At 37.0% G+C, this 21,535-nt stretch overlaps 1 protein-coding gene across 4 annotated transcripts in view; it reads right to left on the bottom strand.

Annotated features, from left to right (window-relative positions):
• The window catches only part of PTPRM (protein tyrosine phosphatase receptor type M), a 486,857-nt gene that overhangs the window by 296,056 nt on the left and 169,266 nt on the right, over positions 1 to 21,535 (bottom strand). For all 4 annotated transcript variants that reach the window (XM_050915684.1, XM_050915683.1, XM_050915685.1 and 1 more), the window contains exons 4-5: positions 19,715 to 19,793; positions 16,023 to 16,138 (exon numbers count right to left, since the gene is read on the bottom strand). In XM_050915684.1, the coding sequence (XP_050771641.1) occupies positions 16,023 to 16,138; positions 19,715 to 19,793 (195 nt within the window). The remainder of the gene's footprint in view (positions 1 to 16,022; positions 16,139 to 19,714; positions 19,794 to 21,535) is intronic.

Raw genomic sequence — 21,535 nt, 5'->3', positions numbered from 1 at the left:
AAGCTGCACAGGTATGACAGTGGTCACTTTTATGGGTTAGTTAACTACCTGAAATTTAGAGGAGAATGTCAGTAATTCTCTTCCATACTTAACAGGCTCCTTTAAGCACACTGTATAATAAATGACAAGCTCCCAGTGCTGTCAATAGCTATTTCATTTAGAACAGCTAGAAATAACTTACTTGTATCAAATGAACATTAGTTTATTGAACATATTAGTACATCCCGCTACAATTTTTTTACAAAGAATTTTTAGTAGCATTCACAAAAATAAGTTTTTAACACTCACTGATGCAACATTCTGAAGTCCCACAAATAAAAGAGATCACTCGTGATCTATTGCTTTACTAATTGTAGGCATTAAAACTTTAATCTCAGTTTTTTTAAGATAGATTCTGAAATTTACTGATAGGTCTTGCAAACTCCTACTTTTTATGTGGAAGCCTGAGTCTTCACAAACATATCATATCTTATTGAAAATTAAACAAAATATGACAAGTCTGTAATTTACTAATCCCATTCCAGAAATGAGTATAAAATTCATTATCTACATTGCAACACTATGGTACTCTATATTAAAACCCACTAAAACAGGGTTTTGGAGCAAATTTGTAGTATCCTTCTGTTTTCTGGGTGGGGTATTTGTTTGTTTGTTTTAAATACAATTCAAAGATAAATATGGTTCTTTTGATTTTTTTACTTTAGCCCTGCTTTGCCATGTGAAAGACTGAGGCTTTACTACAGATTAAGCCTGATAGCTTTTCCTGCCTCTGGGACTCGGAGAAGTGTGTGAACAGGGCACTTCATACTTTGGAAAGAGGAAACTGCCATAATCATTTAATGCTAGACCTGCTTGGACTACAAAGGCCACGTCCCCAGGGCAGAGCTACCTAACCTTCTTAGAGCAGAAGAATTTTGACCACAAAACAAAGACTGCAAGATGTTGAGATCCAAAAATGAAAATAACAGATTCCATTGGCTGCTGAGCAACCTGTACGTTTTCAAATGCTCAGAGAAAGCTTTTAAAAGAAATAAATACACATATTTAAAAATACTATTTAAGCCAACTAATGAAAATATATAACTGGTAGGTCACTTGTAAGAATAAATTTTCTATTAAACAACATGTTATTTAATATATAGGGATATAAAAAAAATAATCTTAATTTAACCTCAGGATATACACAGCTTGAAAATCCATATTCCTAGTACCAGCATATTAAATGCATACAGAGACAGCTTAAAGCACTTTAAAATCCACATTATTTTTCCATTTTAGGCAAGCTAGAATGAAAAGAAATAGGTTGATGGTTATTTAAATTAGACTTACAGTCTCTCTTAGGCAATGAACTAACTCTAAGTCTTCTAAATGAACAGCAATTTAGCAGCAACAAGATATATATTAAACCTTTCAGAAACACTTTTAACAAAAATGCAGCAGTAATTCAAAAGGATTGAAGTTCTGGGATGTTATATCCAGCACTACCACTGCATTAATCACTCTCAAGGCATGTTTCAACAATTTTGCCAGAAGAGACTTAAAAGGAAACATCGGTCAGTCACCCTCTGTCCATACAGGTAGATTAAGCAGCTTTTCATACATTTAATAAAAGAAAGGGTTTGCATTATCCCACTTTCAAATATGCACATTTATAAAATTGTGATTAGAGTCATACCAGTGGGATCTCAAATAACATCAGCAGTGCCAGAAGTAATTTTGTTTAAAATATGTATAAAATCTAAATCAAATAGTAATTAATACCTCAACAAAATTGCTTCACAGAGTTCGTATCATTCCAATAATTAAGACAGTTGGCTCTACCTCTGAATTTCTAGAATTGCTTTCATAACCAAGACAACTGTTTGTCAGTCTAGATTAGAACCACCACAGATCCTGTGATTATCCTGTATTTATTCCATCTGTGTAAGTTAACAAGTGTATTTCATTCAGGTAATGAGGCCATGCTGGAAAAAGATTATTATTGTCCTATTTGGAATTCTTCTGCTATGAGCCAAAATTGCACTCTGCATGTGTAACTAATGGGCATTCAAGCAAAACGTTATTATTTTACCTTTCAAGAAAGATTTCAGCTTTCAATATTTTTGATAACTGAGCCTTTTCTTCAAATCACATAGCTCTCCATAAATCTGTGTTTATTATGACTAAACCTAAAAGCTGGCTGGAGCTGCCAGGTATTACTGTAAAATGTTACTAAAGTTACACATCGAGTAGTCACATTATCAAATATTAAGCAATGACATCTATTTGAAGATACAATTAAACATACAAAAAGTAAACAAAGACATTATTGTATTTCCTGGAGTCATTAAACTCAGTGTAATTTTCCCAAAGCAGTTACTCTGTACTTACATACTGAAATTGTTTTGTATCATTCTGACAGGAGCAAATCTGTTATTACTACATAGAGATTTTAAAAGGGAAAAAAAAAAAACCAAACCCTTCTCAATCTATTTTTTATTTTTACATTAAATTCCAGAGCAATTAATAAGAGTTAATATTCTCTAGCAATTTGTCAGTGCTCACAAATATGTAAAAATTCCAAATCTTCTTTCCATTCATCTTTAATAGCACACAATAGAATACAAAATGACTTGTAGGGAACTACATCCTCAGAAACATCTGGAGAAAACAGAGCACTGGGAAATCTCTCTCTAACAGAGAGGTTTATACTTTGGATAGAAATTATGGCAATGATCCATGTATCTGCTAAGCATTTTGCTGAACTCGTAGCCCTACTTATAAAGTCATTTAATCTAATACTGTATCTTAATTCTTGGAATTATGCAACGCTAAGTACTTTTCATCATCCTTTTATTTGTATTAAAAATTCCAAGAGTTAGGATGAAGACCTCGCCAAAAAATGAAGAGAACATACATAGGATTTTAAATACTCTGGCTTGGCATTCTACAGACGCCAGGCTTATGGAGGGGCTGAGAAGGAGCAGAGTGATAAGGAGAAAATGAGAAAGTAAAGATCATTAGCATAATTTTCATACACACAATGCAAAGTATACTAATGCAGGCATTTGTATGCCTTTTCTATCCAAGTACATAACAGGACAGTTAAAAAACAGTGCACTCATGTCCCACATTCTCTTCACTGGAAAAGTGTTATCTTGACGGGAAGAAAAGAAGCACAGGATGAAGAAAGTCCAACATGCAATTTCTGGGGACAACCTCAAGTGTATTTCAAAGTTTTAAACAACCAGAATAGCAGGCAAAACCAAAGCAATACTGAGTCCTACAAAGCAGGTAAGGAAGAAGTAGCCAAAAAAGAAGCACACACATATTTGATGACGAGAAACCATGCCCTGTTAAGGGCAAGGCAGCGGCCTCCTGAAAAAGATTCTTCCAAATGGGAGGAATGAATGGCGAGAAAAGGCATGCCTATGGTTAAAGAAAGCTACAGCAAGCCCCTCAACAGTGACAGTGCAATTTGTGAATAAAGACAACCATAGCAGTAATAATCAGTAATAAGTAAGGTATACATTGGTTCATGTAACAGGGAAGCTAATGTAGAGGGGTTTGGCTGGAAGTCTTTCGGTCTTAATTACCGAGTCAGTCAAGCAGTTTAACAGCTCTCACCCCCAACACACACCTCCCCCAGTGCTCTGTTTCCTTTCTATCATCTTCCCTTTGGGTTTAATTTAATTTAATCTTTACTTTGGTTCTCCTTGCGTCAGAACAGCTTCAACAGCCCTTGGTCTTAAAAAAGAAGCCTCCATTCAACTCCAATTTGAACATGATACCTCCCAGCAGTAAGTTTGTACATTTTAACTACAGTATTCATTGTAAAGGTCACTGTTTCTTTCTCCCAAAGGTCCAAGAGCATAGCATAGAAAGCTTATTGAATTTACTTCATCAATTGCCTAACTTGTATGTGTCCCTAACTGATTCTACTGCTGCTGAACTGTGCTTCATATCAAGGCAGTCTTCAGGGTCCAGAAACCTAACACGCTCTTGAAAAGCAAGTTGAATTTAACCAGCCCCCTGTGGCACAGGTCAACTGTTCCATTATCTCTGGCTTGCTAATCACTATGTACTATATTATTTAACACTCCAGAATAACTGGAAGATTAACACATCACACTGAGTTTCTTGAAAAGAGAACACAACTTGGGTTGCTTCATTTTCAAATTCAGACAAGAATATCAAAAAGGTTAGACTGATAAAGGTAATCCCAGAACAACTTTTCTTATGGGTCACTTCATCAAATGAGAATATACATGGGGATGGACAGGGATGGAGGAGAGGGATAGATTTATGTGCATCTCCTCTAACTTGCATATGTCCTTAAATGTCTGCAGGTAAGCAAATTTTCTGCAAATCAAGGTATGTAGTCAATTCATTGATATCTGGTAGTTTTTGAATACTTGAGAGACAGTTGTAAAACAGGGAAAAAAGGAAGAAGAAAGAACAACTACCTGTTACCAGAAGCTTTTTGTCCAGAGTCCAAGTTTCATATCATCCTTGTTAAATAAAAATAATAATTGCTCTCTTAAGTGGCACTTCTGACACTCTTTATAGATATAAGGTACAACAGGGCATTTTCAGCAAATGAGGAGGATGAAAATCTACTCATTTTTCAGGTTACTCATAAACAAACTTTGCCAAGCTGTCTCTAGCTGTTTTAAGGTTTTGCACTGTTGTCCATAACCAAGGTCCAAGTGGATTTCTTAGAGTTTCCAGTGTACCTCTAAAAGCAAAACTTCTACAGTTCATGAATTTTTCAGATTTACTTTTTCCCCAAAATCTCTTTTGGTCACAGGAGATTACCAAAGAGACAGAGGATTAAGAGTTGTATTTTTGTGAGAAAAAGGCTTTTTTCAAGACAAAAATTTTAATACTTATATTAAAAGTTTTCAGACTCCATATTCCCTTCATAAGCAGGAACAGTTGGTATACTAGTTGAAAACAAAATGCGTATTTCAGTGTCACAAGCACACTCTTGGCAGAGCAGCATCCACCTCTGCTAGACAGGTGCTGAAGGAAGGCCTTTGGAGAACACCACCCATTATCACTCCTTGCAACCTGACGGATGACCGGCATGACAGAAATAAGCTCCTTTCTCCCCTCTATCTACAGTACTTTTTTTCCACTGTATGAAGGGTTGCTTAGTTTTCTTAAATTAAAATCATCGAATTTGCACACATCCACTAAAGTTTTTAGTTTCTTTTTTGGTATCACTACCAATGTGGTCTGCGGTGCTCATTGATCTGAAGAGTTTCTGATTTAAAGGTTTTGACTAATGTCATAATGTAAAATTTCACAGCTGCTTCTGTCAGATATTTTCACCAGAAATCAACTATTTTGGATAACATTTTAAGCTTCCACATCACTTAGGAATGGTGGAACTGGTTCATGAGGATAGGAGCGAAGTTTATTCTTCCATTTACCCTTATCTGCATTTTTTTAGTATTAATAACAAAACATGCTGACATTTCTTCATGGTTACCGACATTTGGCTCTTGCGCTGGGCAGGGCAGTCTGGGTGGATTGGGAGGCTTACCCCATAGAGCAGCTTTGCTGGCCAGGCTTCTGCAATATTTCTGAGTGGGAGAATATAAGGCTCATTTTTGTCTCCATTATTACAGTGGCACCATCTCATACAAGTAGTGTAAGGCTAGACTATAGATTCAGAGTAGCTATCGCACCGTCAGGCATTTTAGTTTTTTAGCTGTGCATTTCATTGGTCATAGTATCTCTGTGAACCCCAGCTGTGCTTCCCTTGCAAGAGCCAGCCTGAGCAGCACACTGCTGTGGAGGAAAGATTTCATTGTGCTTGGATGCAGAAACAGGAGGACGGCAGGTTGGCAACCCATTTCCAACACTTCTGAGAGTGTGTCAGTTCCCTGATTTTGAGAATTTAGTCCTAAAGCAATCTCAGCACTCGAAGAGTCATACCAGTGATAAGAGTACACAGCACCTGATGCGCCACTCAGCCTTGCTGACACTAACCTATAAAGGAAAAGATGGTGTCCAAGGAGGAAAGTCACCTTTACTGTACATTCCTACGACACTCCAAACACATTTTGTAAATTCAGCTGCACATAGTTTACTAATAAAAACACTAGGCTGGATGATTTCTGCTGGTCAGCTCCGAAGCACCACTGAAGTCAAAACACCTCACAGATTCATTGATTTCAAGATGTCTTTCTGTTTCTTGCATATGTTCACTGGGTTTTATCATTAACAGTCCACAATTAATTAACTTATCCTAGTCTCTGGTATCACTAATAACTGAAGATTCTGTAAGAGAAATCTTAGCATCAGAGAAAGATTAATCAAATCTGTATACATACAAGAATAAAACCAGTAAGCCCAGGTAAAAAAGCCTGGCTGGTGTTATCCCTGATGGGAGATTGCATCCCAACAGACAGGAGAGAGAAAAGGATTGCTCTAAGTGTGCTGAAGCCTTCAACCCTGTTGCCCAGAGGGAAGAGATGTAACTGTTCACAACAAAGCTTGTCATATAAGCAATGCATTCGTCTTCCTCAAAGGATGAGCATCTAACCTAACAACTGTTTTGCAAGAGGAACTGGTTTGGAAGTTTAGGTATACATATTCAAAAATGTATTTGACTTTTCGTACAATGTAAATATATACTGTCTTAAGGTATAAAGCTTGTAGTATATGCATTCGTTCACAGCTAGAGCAGAACAACTAAAACAAACATAGATACTTTGTTCCAAAAATTTGGTGTAGGATCTCTAATACATGTGAACATACTTTAAAATTTTATAAGTTTGAATTGATGTTTAGAAAGCTGAGATTTGTTACATTTCTTTCTTATGCCTCTCTTTAGGGAAAGAGAATATGTAAATTAAACTAAATCCTTCTATCACATTTTATCAAAGTTCTTAAAATGCAGAAAATCAGAAAAACTGAAATTTGTCTCCTAAAAAATTATTGTGACAGAGTTTGTGCAAATTAAACCTCAGGCAGAATTAAAATAAACACAAACCCAACTATCTAACACAATATTGTACGCAGATGTTTATAAAATTGTGCTGTAAAAATTATGTAAGTGACGAGGAAGAGGGATATACAGATAACAATGCATTGTTCCACAGATGCTTCAAAGTACCTATTCTTTGCATTTTCTTTACTTCACACTTGCAAATCATATGAAAAGGAGCTTCTTTTTGCCACTTCCAATACTACTGGCATTTTATACACAGTACTAGACTGCAGCCTCTGCATTAATAGATGATTTTGTATTTCTGACACTCTCCTAGCAATATACTACTCCTCCCACATAAATTGCTGGAATTTGAGGGTGATCAGAGCTTTAATAGGTCAGTGTTTATTGAAAGCCAAAGCGCCATCCCAACTGCTTTGCTGGGTTTCCTCTGTGTGCCCTTATTGCTGAGAATTCCCTTTCTCTTCCTTTATAATCAACAGAAGTAAAGTAAGAAATAAGAAGCGTAAACTGACAGAAATAGAAATTAACAGAAAAGACAGACCAAGAAGTTAAAATGGGAAAGAGGAATCTAATCAACTACTGAAAAAGTGTGTGTACATAGGCACACATCTCACCTCGGCCAAGAAAATCCATTTTCCTCATCAGTAAAGTTGCTAAATGCTACAGATGAGAATAGCGATTTTTAAATATTATCACAGAATCACAGAATAACTGTGGTTGGAAGGGATTTCTGGTGATCTTGTAGTCCTAGCCCCCTGCTCAAAGCAGGGTCAACTGCAGCAAGTTGCTCATGACTGCATCCAGCTGCATTTTTAATATCTCCAAGGATGGAGACTCCCTGGCCTCTCCAAGCGACCTGTTCCAGTGTCTGAACACAATAAAGTTTTTTTTTTCTTATGTTTAAGTGGCATGTCCTGTATTTCAGCTTGTGCCCATTGCCTCTTGTCCTGGCACTAGATTCCACTGAGAAGAGTCTGGCTCTGTCATCTCTACTCCTTTCAAGATCTCCCCTGATCCTTCCCTTCTCCAGACTAAAGAGTCCCAGCTCTGTCCTTGTATGTCAGATCCTCTAGTCCCTTAATCCTCCTCCAGCATGTCCGTATCTTTCTCGTACTGGGGAGCCCAGAACTGGACACAGCACTCCAGATCTGTCTCCCCAGTGCCAAGGAGAGGGTAAGTATCACCTCCCTTGACCTGCTGGCAACACTCCTCCTAATGCAGCCCAGGAGGCTGTTAGTCTTCATTGCTGTAAGGGCACATGGCTAGCTTATGGTCAACTTGTCCACCACGATCACCAGGTTCTTCGCAAAGCTACGTTCAAGCCTGTCAGGCCCCAGTGTGTAGTGGTGCATGGGATTATTCCTTCCCTGGGGCAGGACTTTGCACTTCCCTTTAATGAATTTGATGAGATTCCTCTCTGCCCATTTCTCCAGCCTGTCAGGGTCGCTCTGAATGGCAGCCCAACCCTCTGGTGCATCAGCCACTCCGCCCAACTTCGTATTGTCTGTGAACTTGCAGAGGGTGCACACTATCATCATCCAGGTCAGTAATAAAGAGTCTAACTAGTACTTGTCCCAGTAGTGATTCCTAGGGTATGCAACTAGTGACTTGTCTCTATAATGCATTATTATGCATTATAAAGTATAATCAGTATACACAGTGAATGCTATACATAATTGCTAACATGTGCACAAGTTTTTCTATTTTTTTATTAGTTTTCTATTTCTAATTTCTATTAATACTATATTCTAGTATTTCTATTTCTATAAACACGGTTTTGTTTTGTTCTTCCTTTCTTTTTTAGCCTAAGGTAAGGAAATTGGTAAGAATGGTCAGGCCATCCGTACATGTGTTACTTTTTCATTTCTCCTCAAATAACTTAAAGCCTCCCAACAAAATCCAGGCAAATTTGAAGGAGTATTTCAGTTCTTACCACAACTGTAAGAATAAACAGCACAGTTCTGGGAGCTTACCCAAAGCATTAGCTAAAGTATATTACAGGCATCACACAATTCATGTTTAAGGCAGATCATGAAGGAAGTTTTCAACGAAGATCACAGCTCCTTAGACATTGTGTAACACAAACATGACACACATCACAAGCCTCCTATATTCTGCTGTTCACAGAACTTTTTCTGTCATATAGTAAGATTACTATGCAAGTCATGAAAAGTAACTAAAACTGGTTAATGACAATTAATGGAAAATATACAATATTGACTGCAAGAAAGGCACTAAATATATACTGGAGTGGAGAGAGGGACACAAAAAAATTAACATACCAAAAGCTGGAAATAATATTAAATGGTTACCAGAATTTTTTAAAAAGTTTAACTTTCATCTATTCAGTAATAGATAGTGCCCCTTCCTACAGGGCACTAATTATCCTTCTAACAATAAAATCACCTCAGGTTATATACAAAAAAACCACATCAGGACACACTTGCATCAGGATGCCAGTAGTCTTGGCAAAATCTTTAGCTGACTGATGTCATTAAAGCTCTTCTCAAGTCAAAGGACTCAAGACAATTTGCTATGCACAGTCTCGGAAGACTGAGCTATTTATGAGCAGGAAGAATAATGATCTCCTGCACTCCCATAGTACACAAAAGCACCTACTGATCAAACCCAAACTATTTTTTTTTTAATATTAAAAAGAACGTCTTCTTTAGGCCTATCTCATTGTACAGTTTACATTAATAGTTCCACCTGTTTGTGTTACTAAGTTGTGACATATGTATATGATTTAATTTTAACAGGTAAAATACCGTTTCATTATCTTAGTACTCAAAAATGGCTAAAACATTTTTTCCTCAAGTGCTTCCAGACTTAGCAATGAAAATGGTAATTATGTGAAAGCCTCACAGAGTTTACAGCATAACAAAAAATTCTTTTGAAGCTCTAGGACTTCAGTTCACCTTCTGGGATACTTTATGTGATTTACATAAACAAGCACATGCACACACACACAAGCTATTTTGTATATCCTATAAATATATTTTATTTTCATAATTTGCCAGGAGTCATTGCACTGGTTCTACATTCTCACAAGGATATTTTTGATACCTCTCATTTGTGTGTGTGTGTGTGAATTCCTAAGGAAAACAATTTGCTTTCCAGAACTCCCTCTGACACAGGATTATATCTCTTCCTTTGAATAAATAATAAATAATGCATACAGGTTTTGCAGTTTTGTATGTAGAGGAATAAAATCTTTCATATCCTTCATACCTTCAGCAAAAGATTACTGAAGATACAAAAAAAGATACACTAAATAAGGTGAAAGACAGCTTTCAGGGAAAACAAGAAGAAAAGTCAAATCCCTTATTAACAGGTAATAAACTGTTTACATAGGGTAGAGAAGACTAGCCATTAGAGTGATACTGTTCTTAGTTTCTTGGCTGCAAATGAAGTAGCATGCGTTCATGCATGAACCATAGGTATGAAAGATTTCACCCTCTCTCCTTCTATCAGAGAATACCCATTAGTCTCTCGCTACTGGTAAGTCTGATGATGCCACTTACTACAGCTGTCAGACATACCCTGAGAGCCTATTGTTATTTGCTTACCTTCAACAAATTTTTACTCTTAGGTCTGTATTTCTACAACAAAAATTATGTGTCCAAGAATTACATTTTTAAATAATTATTTGAATTTCAACCACATTTTAGAATGAGGCTAGGAAAAATATATTACTTCAGTGAAGCGATGACCTCTCTTTCTCATCAATTGTAGCCTTCCACTGTTTGAGGAACCTCTCTCAAGAAAGGCTACCCACACTGAGTCAAGTACAAGTCTCTGAAAAATGCAACTGCCACATGTTTAGTGACACTACAACAAATCTTCAGAAATTAGTATCAAAAGATTGGGTTTGATATTAAAATGGAATTTCATGATACCTGGGTATCATCTGAAGAGCAATTTCCCTGAAGTCACACTCTAGATCATTTTAAGAACAAGTAGCACATACAGGGAACTGAATGAACCAGCTGCAAATTAGAAGCAGCAGCAGATGGGGGTGGGAAAAGGAAGAGATGGAGCTAGGTCTGAGAAGCTAAGGAACAAACAAGCCAATTGCAGAATCTATGTGATTCCATGATTTAACAGATGTGCCTCTGTCACAGAGACCTAATGTCATGTCACTTAAACTTTTCCCAGGACTCTTCTAACCGTATACTGATATTCTAGATGCCTAATTTTGGTCGTTGAGGTCAATTCCCCGAAGTACTGGCCACTCGCTATTGTAACTAACATCAGTAGACACTGAGCATGGAAAGTGCTCAGTGCCTTACATGCAGAGAATCAGGTCCAGATGTCTCAGAGACTGTTTCCAAAAGGGATACATTTTGCTTTTGTTTCTCAGTGTCTATGTTCCTCAACTATAAAATGAAGATCAAATCAATCCATCCCACAGAAACAACTTAATATTGTGAAGATTAGTAGAAAAGACTCCATTAGAAAATGAATAAACCTGTTTTCAGAATTGATTTGTATAGTATTTAGTAAGCAAAGTAAAGCCCTAAATATACTTGTGTGAAGGAACCCACATATTAAGGAGCTATTCATCAACTGAATATGTCCACTATACTGAATGAGATGGTGATCCTGCAGAAAAAATGAAGATATTAGTATGTAGCTTAAAAAAGGTAGGCTCAAGAGGTTCAAACTTTTAAGGCTGCAGAGGCACAACTTTTCCCAAGTACTTGGAAACATTTATTTTAATATTTAAGCAGTTTTCACTTGATAACAATTTTAATTTTAGTTACTATTAAATATAATATTTTATATATGTAAATATTCAATACATGAAGTTCAAACTTCATACACTTGCAGAGAAGAAAATCTATGTATGTGTATACCTTGGGCTCGCAGTGGAAGAAATTTACCTGTCTTTAAGTAAATCTTTATTTTTCTAAACTTCATTCTAATTTGCAAGCTACAGTTTAGATTCCTGGCTCAAAGATGTTGGTGGAAAGCAAAATGTTTGCTTTTTCAATGTTCTAGGCTGCATCAAAAGAAGGTTACTTCCAAAAAAGAATTCTACTCTCTTTCTCCTATAATACAGATTTGTGTTTCTTGTGCCAATTTACTAAATACTAATACGAGCACAAGCTTTTCAGAAGACATTGTCTCATCTGCTTTCACTTGACTAGTAACTGTTCTGTGTTCCACATGTTAATTTGTTTCCAAATTCTAACTTTGGCTCCCACCTACAAATGTGTGTGGTTTTTTTTTTCTGAAGTGTATTTCCATTCCTTGGGATTCCCAGCTCCTTTAGTGCCTAGTGCTTTATCTTATTGTTGGTGTCAACTTCTGGAGCTTGTAGTTTCAAAGAGGAATTTGTTTAATTAAAAAAAAAATTACAGCAATTTCTACAGCCCTTACAGTGGGAGCACAGGAAATAGCACAGGAATGGCATTTTTGCTCAATCATTCAATGCAACAGAAAGAGTAATCCCATACTGACAATAACCTGTGTTGTCCACAGACATGATAAAGAAAATGTACGCAGATGGGACACAACTGTAAATTATAAGTATTCCTTCATTAGTGTCATCAGATTTATTTTTAAGGTATGTTTATGTCTAGAACATAAGCTAATGGGGACGTGAATTCATAAACATACAATCTAGCCAATGACCTTATTAATTGGACGCTAGTTACAACAACAAAAACAAACTTGTATGATGCTGTGTTGTGTTCCTGAGTCCTTTCGTTTGACTTTAACTTGAAATTATATCACTGAAAATACCCACAATTTGTTGTCAAACTATCCGACAAACTTGCAATCATAGCTCATGCACTAGAGTGCATGGCTGCCTAGCAGGATCAGAAGAAATGTTTTTTTTGCAAAGCACTGCACTATGGAATAGGTAAACAGCTTTCTGCCTTCCCTTTCCCAAAGGAATAAATACTGATCACAGCATCATGACACAAATCTCATGGCTCAGTGGTCTAATTTGGGCAGCTAACCTATGAATTGTGGTTCCCCCATCACTCTTTCAGTTGCAAAAACTTCCATAATACTCCATAAATTAATAGACTTCATATTCCATGGGGAATGACAGTGGGATAGGCTCGAAAATAAAAGGAAAAAAAAAAAAGGAGAGAAATTAAATATGATCTATGGATTTCACTTAGGACCGCTTCAAGGCCTGGGCATTATTAAACTAAGAACTTCTATGCTGTTTCCAACAACTACTCAGCAAAGACAAGGAGACTAAAATAACCAACCAAGTTACAATTATTCATTTGTTTTAAGGAACATATATCCCTCACAGTCTAACAGACTGTAAAAAGTAAAATATTTGTTCATCAGAAAAATGTGTACTACTAAACTTGAAGTCTTCTGCTGCATACAAGCTGAGAGGTACTATACAAGAGACAGAAGTACAGGAGTAAAATCCTGCCACTACTGGAAACAGTCAGAAATGTCACTGAATTCAGTGGATTTGTGATTTCAGCCTGGCAATTTACCTGTAACTTCAGACTAACAATGTGAATCTGAAAAAAAAAGACAGGTACTGGAAATCATTTGGGAGCAAATTATCTCACGATATTTTGGAATTGCCAAATCCAAACAGACTAGGCCTCCTGATATGACTTACATGGCAGAAATGCTGAGAAGCCCCTGATAAAATCACACAACTGTATTTATTTATTTATTTGCTATCAGAGAGCTTGCATGACCCATTTGTAGTACCACTAAAACCTGAATCCCTAGCATAAATGTCTCCAGAGAATGGTGCTCATTTTATTCTGGCTCTAGCGTACATAAGAATGTCTTCTATTAAGGTGTTTTGTAGTTGAATATTGTTTCTACTCTTACTGGGGACAAAACGATCTTCAACGTCCATTTAACCAGTCACATGACATAGAAGATACCATGTTTTCTGGCTATTACAGATAGCTGCATTGTACTTATGGTCCTGTGGCAGTGTCATGAGATGTTATAAGCAGGTGTATACAAAATTCCTCAATATCAGACCATGAAACCAGATGGTCTTCGTTGATTGATGGAGAACTGCAAGGTCTGGGGATCTGTTACGCTATAGTGACCTAGTACACCAAAATACAGCTAATCCTGTTGGGAACTGTATCTCATAGCCTTGATTTGCAGCATCCCACCCATGGAGCTGTCTGATCAGTCTTACTGTAAGTCACAGCAGACATCTGTGGAAACTGGCAAACAAGTACAAAAATAAATCCAAGCTATCCAGGAGATCCTGTCAACTTTTAAAATGTTCTTACACAAAGGCACACCTGGAATTTGCACAACCTTGGACTGATTACCAGAGGGACCTGTAGCTGCATGGGCAGGATAAATAAACAGTGGCCCTGCAGGAAGATAAAATTCCTCAAAAAGTCAATCTGTCACTACTTTCTTATCCTTCATATAGAGAAAATCATATATTAACAAGGAATCACTTAACTAAGCTCAGCAAAGATATTCTGGAATCGCTACTGCTGTTAAGAAGAATGATTTTATATTACACAAAATCTAGAAGGATATTTAATTTATAAAATAACGAAATTACATTCCAGCTTTGCAAAGAATTTATGTGTCCCCTAAATTCCATGCAAAAAAGTGAAAGCTGAAATTACACTGTCCTGAAATCTATGGAAAAACTAAACAGAACAGGATTTCCCTATATTGAATTCTACCTTCAATTTTACAAAAGAGCATTATGCAAAAGTTCAAAGGTTCTAGAAAGGTTATCATTGATGAAATAGCAACCCATTATTTTCCCATACGTGCTAAACTCCGTTCATGACTGGAAAAATCATTCTTTCAAAAAATCTCAGTGGCTTAGGAAAGACAGGAGTTTAATTCTACCACTTCAACACTGTAATACTGGCTTTAAAGGGCTGGAGTATAAGAGAAATATCAGCCTTATATTAGCAAAGAGGTTGAAAATACCCATGCAAACCCAAACAAAAACAAAGGAGATTTCCATTGCCTTCTACTGTATTTGATCAGACTCTTTCTGGATAGACATAACAGTTCATCATTCATATACAGATAAATATGAGTCTTTGTTTTTCAAGTGGTTTTACTTATTTGTTTGTGCGCTAGTTTTCTTATAACTACTCAGCTGTTCAACCTGTCACAATTAAATGAATCATTTCCAAAATGCTTGATGAAATTTTGCACCAATTGCAATGTGAAAGGAAAACTATAGTAAAAGCCTGAAATTGTTTAAACAACAAAAACCAGAGAATTTCATCTCTAAGTCCCACCTGTTAGTATTGCTTCAGTTTCTCCTATCCCTCCTCCTCCAAATACCGCCGTTTCATCTGTCTGATCTCCTTAGGCATTGTTTTAGGCATCCTTATTTCATTCTCACAGACAATGTCCCAGTTCTAGCATGTTGTTTTTCACGTATGGAAAGCACAGGGATCTGGAGGTTGGTATATCCCTAATACTAATTCCAAATACAGACTATTGTTTGCTGTAGAGAACAGACAATTCTGGAATGATGGCAGCAAGACAGGAGTTAAATTTGCACCCGCATTACTAAAAGAGATCAAGTAAGGTGCATGTTTTTGATACAAGGCTACACAAATGGATAAGGGGAGACTGTCTTTACTGAAAGACAAGTTGGAGACAGTCTTTAAATCAAGATCTGACACCTATCTAGAAGCTACATTACTGAATAAGTAAAAAACTATGGACTCAACGAATATAGGTAAAATTCTTTGGCTCTATAACACAGAAGGTCAGATTTGACTGTCATACTGGTCTTCTCCAGACTTAAAAAGTAGGAATGCAATTTTAGCTGAAAATACTAAACAGCAATAGAGGTAAGCCAAGAAAATTATTATGCGTAATGTTGCAGTTAGCCAGCATAGACATTATGAGAAAGTCATGTTCTCATGTAGGCATCCCATAAGGCATCCCATTGAAACAAGGGAGGAAAATTTTCTACAACAGAACACCTACTATGCAGCAGTTCAAAGGTGCTATAAAATCTAATATTGATGAAATGGACAGCCCTATCATTTTTCATGTTTTACATTCCTTTCATTACTCCCCTCCCCCCAGATGTCAGTGCATTAGGAAAGAAATAAATTACCTGTAACCAGAGTCTGTCACCTGAGTCTGTTCCACCATTGGCAGTGCATTGAAAAGTAGCAAATTGTCCTGCATTGACTTCCACACTCTGAAGACGCAAGAAATGGGGAGTTTTTGCTGTTGGAAGAAGACAAAGTATTGAAGTTATGCAACATGGAAGTATTGGCTATGAGTAATACACCAAGCAAACGAAATAGCCCTGCTTTACAAGGTTCAAATCACTGACTACACATTAGATTTTAAGTTGGTTTACTTCCGTACCTGGGAAAGAGCAGAAGAGAAGGGTGCTATTTAATTGTTCCTGCTGTGTAAATTATCTTAGCTCAGCATCCCTCTTGCAATAACACTCTATTAATAAAGATCATATTGGAAACTAATTATGTTTTGAACAAAAACCTATTAGATACTTACACTACCAACTAGACAAAACAGTAAGAAGTTGAGTGATGTTGTCAGGGAAACAGGTTTTTCTTTTTAAACAGGTACAGTGCTTATAGAGGAGATGCTTTAGAAATGTAGCACACCAAACAGCTAAAGATAATGCTTCTCGCCAACTACAGCTGTATTCTTTAAATACAATTCTTTTCAACAACACTGCAGGAAAAAAAACCCTCAATGCTTTCTCCACACCAATACTTAGTTTTCATTTAGAAAGAGAAAACACTCCCAGTAAAACTTAAAGCAATACAGCTACAATAAAGCAATACAGCTACAAATAACCTAATGGATGAAATAGATATTCAAACAAGAACTATGTCCACTGAAGGAGGAAAGACAGTTTTACTGGAAAGAGTCAACCACATGACACAGAACAACATAGAAATTTGATACAGAAATTTATCCTCGAAAAGGCAGTATTCCCCAATCATTCAAATCCTACTGCAGGCAAGGGGACTTTTTGCACTGTCTGCACTAGCAGATAAGCCAGGCTCTGAACATTGCTTTCAGACATGGAAATGTTAGGCCTAGCATAAACTGGCAAACTAAACATACATTTTCTAGCAGAGCATCACAACCATTTAAAGTGTTGATGACGTTTTCTTAAAAGACATTATCACTGGGAGAAATTGGAGTTTTAAGGAATTTATAAATAACCAGCTACCAGAATTCAAGAAAAAGTTGCTTAATATCCAGTGCAAGGCAGTATAAGAAGGAGGAGATGGAATAAAATATCCCAAATTAATATCTTATCTATGGAAGGAAATCTTTTCATGACAACTGTCCTTATGACAAATTTATTAGACACATTGCTTTTTTTTTTTTTCTTAAACACTTCCCATTTAGGACAGACAGACTTTAGGCCAAAGCCATCCTCTTCTTTGCCTATCAAACTATTAATGTCTGACTATCCAGTAAAGTTCTTCAGTAAGTTCCCCATTTCTCAGTGACTTTTTTTTTTTACATCTGCTTTCACCCCACTCATCTTTTTTCTCAGTGGTCTTAAACTCTAGAAAACTAGCCTGTCGTGGTTTAACCCCAGCCGGCAGCCAAGCACCACGCAGCCGCTTGCTCACTCCCCCCCGCCCCCGGGATGGGGGAGAGAATCAGGAAAAAAAACCTCGTGAGTTGAGATAAAGACAGTTTAATAGGACAGAAAGGAAGGAAAAACAATGATAATGATAATAATAATATGACAATAGTAATACTAAAAGAATTAAACTGTACAAAGCAAGTGGTGCACAATGCAATTGCTCACCACTCGTTGACCGATGCCCAGGCAGTTCCCGAGCTGCAATCCACCCCTCCCAGCCAACTCCCCCAGTTTATATACTGGGCATGATGTCATACGGTATGGAATAGCTCTTTGGCCAGTTTGGGTCAGCTGCCCTGGCTGCGTCCCCTCCCAGCTTCTTGTGCCCCTCCAGCCTTCTTGCTGGCTGGGCACGAGAAGCTGAAAAATCCTTGACTTAGTATAAACACTACTTAGCAACAACTGAAAACATCAGTGTGTTATCAACCTTATTTTCCTACTAAATCCAGAACACTGCACTATACCAGCTACTAGGAAGAAAATTAACTCTGTCCTAGCTGAAACCAGGACAAGCCTTTCTGAATTACCAGGTGTGACCTAAGTGGAGAGGGGCATTAGGTTTTAAAAACAAACACACACACACACATACACACACACACGAAAAACCCCACCCACCCCAATGCATCCCTTTCAGTTCTACGTGCTTACAACTTGCCTTCTGCTTGGTCTTTGTCTGTACTACCCAGACAATGCCTAGCAAGTATTTTTCCATTTCAATTTTTGTTTAAAGAGCTAATCATTCCAAAAGTATTTTTTCTGGCAATATACAGAAAGAATAGCATTATGAGTCTTGTAAAGTTTTAGACACACAGTATTTCTAGTCCAATTTTCACAGTTTCTCAATTTTCTTGTAGACAACGTAACTGGTTTGATGTCTTAATTTCTAACATTTTAATTACTTCATCAAAGAACTTTTCATTAAAGCTTTTGCATTTCAGCACTGTCACGTTAGAACTTCACGCGCTATGGGGTACAACTCAGTCTCCACATTAACAAGAGCTACTTGCAGGTTTTGAGAATTGATTGGTACAAATGCACAGATCAAACCTCTCAAAATCTGTAGAAGAAAAATTATTAAGCTGATAAAATTCTGCTTTAGACTTATCCTACCTGGACCAAAGATGTAAATTCAAAATGCAGAAGCACAAATACTGTCTAACAGCATGAGAGCCTGCTGTGTTTATTAGAACTAAGTGATTCAGAAATAACAGCTGCTGATTCTGCATAACTGTCTCTGTATTTGAAGAAATACCTGTGTCTTCTTGCCACTAACACTAAAACCATTTTTATGAGGTGCTCTGGTACTAATCGATAAACCACTTTTTATTTTAAATTGCAGCTCTTACTTACAAGCCACAAAGAATGCATACAAGCACAACATGGTATGAGAGGATGGTGAACAATTACACAGAAGTTGGTGCCTTTTTCCCCACTCAGTCATTTGGTCAATAAGATTACAACCTACAATTCCATTTTTGATCTTAATACACCTTATTTAACAAATAGCAAGTATGTGAAATAATAATTTATTCAAGTAGTCTGTTCAATTACATCTGGATTACTGTATTAAAGCTTTAATTTACAAGGGTTTGTTTTGACATCAGTTTTAAAAGAACTTAGGATAGTTAAGTATTACATATCCTTAATAATGGGATAAGGAAACATATCCAAAACATAAGGAAGTAAAACAGTGCAGAAATTGAGCCATGAACCTCGGGAAGTACCCTAAGTAACCTTGCTTAGCAAAGCCTCAGCCCTCAGCCAGCTGAGTTTTCTTCCTTCTAAGCCTTGGAAAAAATGTTCCTATATATTCAGCTCTTGTGTTGTTCATCTGCTCTCACTAATGTCTCAGCCTGTGGCTGCACTGAATTTTTGATGCAGACAGAAAACTGGTCAACAAATCTTTATGACTTTTGCTCTGAAGGAGTCGTTAGATGGCCCAGTTATGGTCTGCGGCTCATGCCAAGTGCTGTACACAAGGTGCATATAAGAGACGTCTTTAAAGCCAATAAGGTGCAGTGCTCAAATGCTAGCAACACTTTGTACATACTCAGCCTTTATTTATAGCAGCGACATTGTTTTCCGACATTTTCCTTATCTTTTGCTCCACATTTATTGAAGCATAGTGGGGGCTGGCTTTAAAATAGCGGATAGGTACTTACTACATGGATGTCCTAAAACTTTCACTTCATCAATAGCCACATATCCTGGGTGACCCGAAGTGACCACTTCAAAAACAACCTGAGAAGCAAAAAGAGAATTTCAGTTAGCAGCTTTGTAACACAGGGAATATAAAAATATTGTTATGGAAAAATAAACTCTTTTAACATGTTGAGAACACCTTGAAAACAAAACACCATCAAAAAACCTTAAAATGTGTTGTTCTTATCATTAAAATTAACCAGAACATAAATCACATTTTTTCATGTTTATATTATTTTTGGAGATTTGCAAGTGTGTTCATACACAGTCACAATGAGAAATAACCAAATTCCCCCAATATTTGGTCTGCCAAAGTAGTTACCTAATAATCATCTTAATACTTAAGATTCATATTTTATTTTCAATTCTGTGTCTTGCAGAGTAAACTCCTACCTTTATTTAAAAAATTACAGTTCTGCAGTATACAGAGATTTGCACAGTATCAGACACAAGCATATCTATTTTCATGAATGTATTTTCCATGCTCTTAATCTTCCACCAAATGTAGTGAATTAAGTAAAGCAGATCCATTTGCCACGGTTTGTTTAATGGCTATAAATAGGTCACAAAATAAATGGACCGTTCTTGTCGTTTGAATTAAGTACACTCAAAAGTAAACCTCTCCAAACTTTGGCAGCCTTAGCTTTGAACATCCCAAGAATGTTTATGTGGAATAGAAGAAAATACGCCAGTAACGTTAGCAGGTACATTTCCAAACCAATGCTCAAGAAGTTCATGCTCAAATCCAAGTTGTGATTTTTTTTTCTTAATACTTCCCTTTTGCTTGGAAAGTTAACTCTAATTGCCTCTTGTAACTAGTCTCAGGAAGTACACTGAGGAAGACAAAGTTTAGAAACTATTTTTCACATGTATGCTGTACTTGACCTTGGAACAGGTGCAGAAGGACACTATGTACTATATCCTTTACTGCAATTATTTCAGCAGAAAGAGAATGATATAGAATGCAAACATGTCAGAAGGATAACATACAGCCCCGTAATACTATATCACAGTTTCCTGGTGCTGAATAAACACTGGCAGAGTACTGATTCTGATTTTAAAACAAACCTTGAGGTGAGCAAATTCTTCACTATCTCTTGCCCCTGCCTTCTCACATCTTTCTCATTGCTCTATCTGTGGACACCAATCCTGTTCTTCTCTCCCAGATATTATCTTCCTAAACTCTGTCCATTTCTCTCTCCCAATCTCACTGGAGCAAAATTGCCATAAATATGGCTTTAACTCCACATGGCTGACAAGGAAAAAACTACTTTTCATTCTAGTTCTGCCTCCTGTCTACACAAAAATTTCAACCTAGAGTGCCAATGTTGCCCCTAGGTGAATCAGGCAGCAACAAGAAAACACAAGACGGCAATGAGGAAAGTCCGAAAGCCACCAAACAAATTTTGCAGACACAAGTTCTGCAAGAAAAGGATTGCTCAGTCACAAGCCCCAGCCTGTGGCCTTCTAAATGACCAATGGCACTCTGATGGCACTTAAAGTTAATATTGCTGATGCACAGCAACAGAGTGAACAGGGTATGGATTTGGCTCCCAGCATTCAGTAGAGCATCCAGAGCAAGACCATTCAAAATGTCAAATCATCTCTTTCCTACAAAGCAGAAAATCTCCTGGCAGAACCGGTCTTAGGAACTATCTTGGGAAGCAGAAGTTCTTAAAGAAGAAAAAAGCAGAAGCTCTTAAAGAATAACTTGCATTCAAAGACCTGAAAGAACTTTTCTAACCATGATCATCCTTACTCTCATCTTAACAGCCTTGAAA

The sequence above is a fragment of the Gymnogyps californianus genome, chromosome 2 (assembly GCF_018139145.2).
Source record: "Gymnogyps californianus isolate 813 chromosome 2, ASM1813914v2, whole genome shotgun sequence".
Lineage (NCBI taxonomy): Eukaryota > Metazoa > Chordata > Aves > Accipitriformes > Cathartidae > Gymnogyps > Gymnogyps californianus.
This window is presented reverse-complemented; position numbering and strand designations above follow the sequence as displayed.